The sequence below is a fragment of the Acyrthosiphon pisum genome, unplaced genomic scaffold, assembly GCF_005508785.2.
Source record: "Acyrthosiphon pisum isolate AL4f unplaced genomic scaffold, pea_aphid_22Mar2018_4r6ur Scaffold_1296;HRSCAF=1778, whole genome shotgun sequence".
NCBI classification, from domain to species: domain Eukaryota; kingdom Metazoa; phylum Arthropoda; class Insecta; order Hemiptera; family Aphididae; genus Acyrthosiphon; species Acyrthosiphon pisum.
Window position 1 is genome coordinate 1 of NW_021761517.1, and position 3,872 is coordinate 3,872.

General features: G+C 28.7%; 1 protein-coding gene across 1 annotated transcript; it reads right to left on the bottom strand.

Moving 5' to 3' along the window:
* Positions 1-1,414: 1,414 nt before the first annotated feature.
* Positions 1,415-3,181, bottom strand: LOC103311262. The gene has a single exon (XM_008190844.1). The coding sequence runs from the start codon at positions 3,179-3,181 to the stop codon at positions 1,415-1,417; it is 1,767 nt and encodes a 588-aa protein (XP_008189066.1).
* Positions 3,182-3,872: the final 691 nt, after the last annotated feature.

Sequence of the window (3,872 nt, forward strand, 5' to 3'; positions counted from 1 at the left end):
TTCTCTTGGTACTAAAAAATATATTAACAGTGCTCAAATTTGTTGTGGGGGGGGGGGGTGGTGCGCAGGGGGACGGAGCTCCTCTACTATTTTTATTTTTTTTTTGCGTACCCCAACCAGGGACGATCTCAAAAAAAAATCATGGGGGGGTGTATTCTTCAAAATTGCCGACTAGAATTTGAAATTCAAAATTTTTGTGAACTATTAAGTTATTTTTAGTTACATTCTGTAAATTTATAATTTTTTTATTACCTTATATTTCAATTCTTAGTTTGAAATTTTGAATTAAATTTTAAGTGGAAACTTAGAAAGTTAGAAATACCTAACTTATTTTAAATTTATATCAGATTGAAATAACGTCAACAAACATATGAAATAGGTAATAATTATAATTCATCACTTATTTTTTATTACAAAATGGTTATAAAATGAGTTACAGTACTTGAAATTTTAAAAAATATTATGAATTATAATTGAACCCTGCGTTGCTTCAGCGTTGCCCATTTTTGTACAAGATCATCGATATCCAAACTATCTGTTATATCTTTTTCACAACTCAATATCATCAGTGCATTTAATCGTTGATCAGCCATTTTCGATCTTAGGTAATTTTTTATTAATTTAATTTACTAAACATTCTCTTCGTCAGATGCAGTAGTAACAGGAGCAGTCAAAGCTAAATTACAAATTCGATTAGCCCACGGAAGAATTGATTTTGATGACTCAGATTTTTCAAAAATGTTATTTAAATTTTCTCCATCACATTGATTTAACAGAATTTCAAATTCTGCATGTATTGCATCAATGTCGTGAATTTTCGCACTATTTGTCATTTCGGGAAATAATTTTACAGCACCCGCAACATTTTCTAATGAACAAGTATTATTATTGTCAAATGGCATTTTAAAAATATTAAATAAAGGCTTGAGTGTTTCAATAGTTATTTTTAAATGTTCAGTTGTTAAGTTTATCAGTGTGTCTAATACTTGTTTAAATTCTTTTCGATAAAATAATTTTAATGAGAAGTCTGATTGAGTCATTGGATTAGAATCTATTTTTTTTGGTATCAACCGTTTATGATGTTGTTTGTTAAAATCTGCGATTGGATCTAAATCTATTTTTCTTGAAAATATTAGAGCTGCGTCTATAATAGTGTCCAGTCCATCAGAATCTTTGTTTATATTTTCAAGCGATTTAATTGTACCCTCTATTAAATTACTTGCATCAATTATATTCAATTCCTTTGCTTCCAACTTCTCTGTGAGTGCTTTGAGTTTATATAATACATTTTTCATAAACATTATTGAAACAATAAAATCAAATGATGTTATTTTTTTAAACAGAGCTAATGATTGGCTTTTAGTTTTTCTATCATACAAATTTGAAGAGGAGATTTCTTGCAAAGTTTCAAGAATTATTTCAAACGATGTCCAAACTGCTTTAACCGATTCTGCACGAGCCGTCCATCGCGTTTTTGATAAATTACACAACTGCAAACTACCTTCATTTCAGATAATTTTTTACTAAGAATTCCATACCGCTTTGTACTAGCATTAAAAAAAACATATAGACTCTCTAGGTTACCAATTAAGTTAAGTATAATGACACTAGCATTGCAGCCATGTTCTAAAAATGTGTTAATACGGTGCGCTTGACATGGGATATAAGGTATATGGTGATTGGCCAGTTTCGAAAGTTCTTTTTGCGCTCCATGGAATTGACCAGACATACTTGAGGCAAAATCGTAAGACTGAAAAGCGATGAAGTCTGGATTTAATTCGTTTCTTACTAAGGTATCGTAAATATTATTTGCAATCCCAAATCCAGTTTTATTCGTACATTCATTAATTTCAAGAAGTCTTTCTTTAACATTTCCATTATTATTAACGTATCGTACACATATTGCCAATCTATCTTGGTGGGTAATATCGGGAGTCGTGTCTGCCAGAACTGAATAAATTTCCGCATTTTTTACTTCCTCAATTACTCGATTTCTAGTTTCTGAAGATAGCAGCTCTATGAATTCATTTTGAGACCTAGAACCGAGATACGTCACATGATATGGCCTCATAGATTTATTATCTAACCATGTTTTTATAACATCACAATGTCTGGAAAGTAATTCCACGATTTGAATGAAATTTCCATTTTTATCATCTCCATCACCTCTAAATGCCAACCCTTGCCGAGCTAAAGTACGAGTAGTGTCCATAAGGATTTTAATAACTTGCTTATTATATTCTCGCTCATGCTGAATTTGAATTGATTTTTCTCTATTTGCTTGATCAAATAAGACATCAATATGACAAGATGTCTTCATAAAATTACAGTAGTCTCTTAATGCAGCTTTATAAGCTGAACAAGAGAAATGCTCAGAAAGTTTCCCAGGTTTATTTTTACCCCTACTTTTCATTTTATGCCAAACCCTGACACCTTCAGTGACCCAAGCATTATCGGAAAATTCTCGATCCGGACCATTTGGAAATAAAAAACATACAAAACAATAAGCTGAGTCTTTTTCAATACTATATTCCAACAAAGGAAACTCAATATACCAACGTGAAGAAAATTGCCGTTGTTTGTTCGTATTGATACTTTTGTTTCTGGGATATGAAGTAAGTTTAGGCTGATGAGGTCCTAATGAAATTAAATAATGTCTCTGTGAAGCAGTTACAATTTTTTCTCGTTTGCCTGGATCATGATCAATTAAGCTGTTGTATTCGGTTTGATCGTATAAAATATCGGTCGAATTATTGCTGATAGTTTGTGTTAAAATATCTGATGCATTTTTTAAAAAAGTATCAGCTATGCTTTGAATAGTTCTTACTTTCTGAATACTATTAATTAAAAATAAAACTGGGTTCGGAAATTGTTCAGTTTTAATTTTATCCAAAACTAAATCGCATTCCTTCACTTCATTAACAAGTAATTTCAACTGACCTGCACAAGTTAACCAAGTTATTCCTTCGTCTTCATTTTTTTCAGAATTTTGCATAGGTATTACAATATCAAGATTTATGGGCAATTTTTTATCAATAAGAAGTTCACTTTTTTCAATAATAGGACTGTCCAAAGATTTTTCAGTTGCAACCGAATTTTTAGATTGATGTTGCGTACCTACTAAGTTGCATACTGTTGCCAAATCATTATCTACATTATAAGAATCATCCTCTTCTATCATAACCTATATAAATGTAAAATAATCTTAATAATTGTAATTGCATAAAATGTAGGTAGGTACCTAATTATTTACCAATGGTTTTAATCGAGGTTAAAAGTGTTGTATAAAGATAATTTTTAAAACAAAATTTCAATATAATTTTCTTTATATTATGTTTTTTAATAATTCATTATTGTTTTACCTAATGAATACAATTAAAAGAAATTGAAATAAAAATACAAGTCAAATGTATTGTTTCTTTTTTAATACTTAATAGAAATAAATAATAATAATGATATTTACATAAATATTTAAATAATTTATATAAATATTCACTATTTAAAATTCCGGTAACAATATTTAATAACTAATAAGTGAAAGGAAATTATTAAAATTAAATAACTTTGATAATGCACTTTATCATTTATTTTTTTAGTTTAAACATAATAATATAATAAAAGGTAGTAATGTTTCAAATTACTTAACAAAAAAAAATTAAACATTTTAAACATTTAAACAAACCAAATTATAAACTTGCAATAATATATATTGAATTTATATAGATAACGTAGGTACCTATCTAGATAAATTTATCTAGATAAAACACAACACTGATTATGTAGATATAAGATATTTTAAGCCTTGAAATAAACAGGGTAGTTTGAATGAAAAATTATAATTTACAACTCGTGTACTTTCTAAGTCCCAGTAA

What these genes read in the sequence shown, in the direction of transcription:
- LOC103311262 (XM_008190844.1), bottom strand. Translation starts at nt 3,181, where the DNA reads ATGATAGAAGAGGATGATTCTTATAATGTAGATAATGATTTGGCAACA.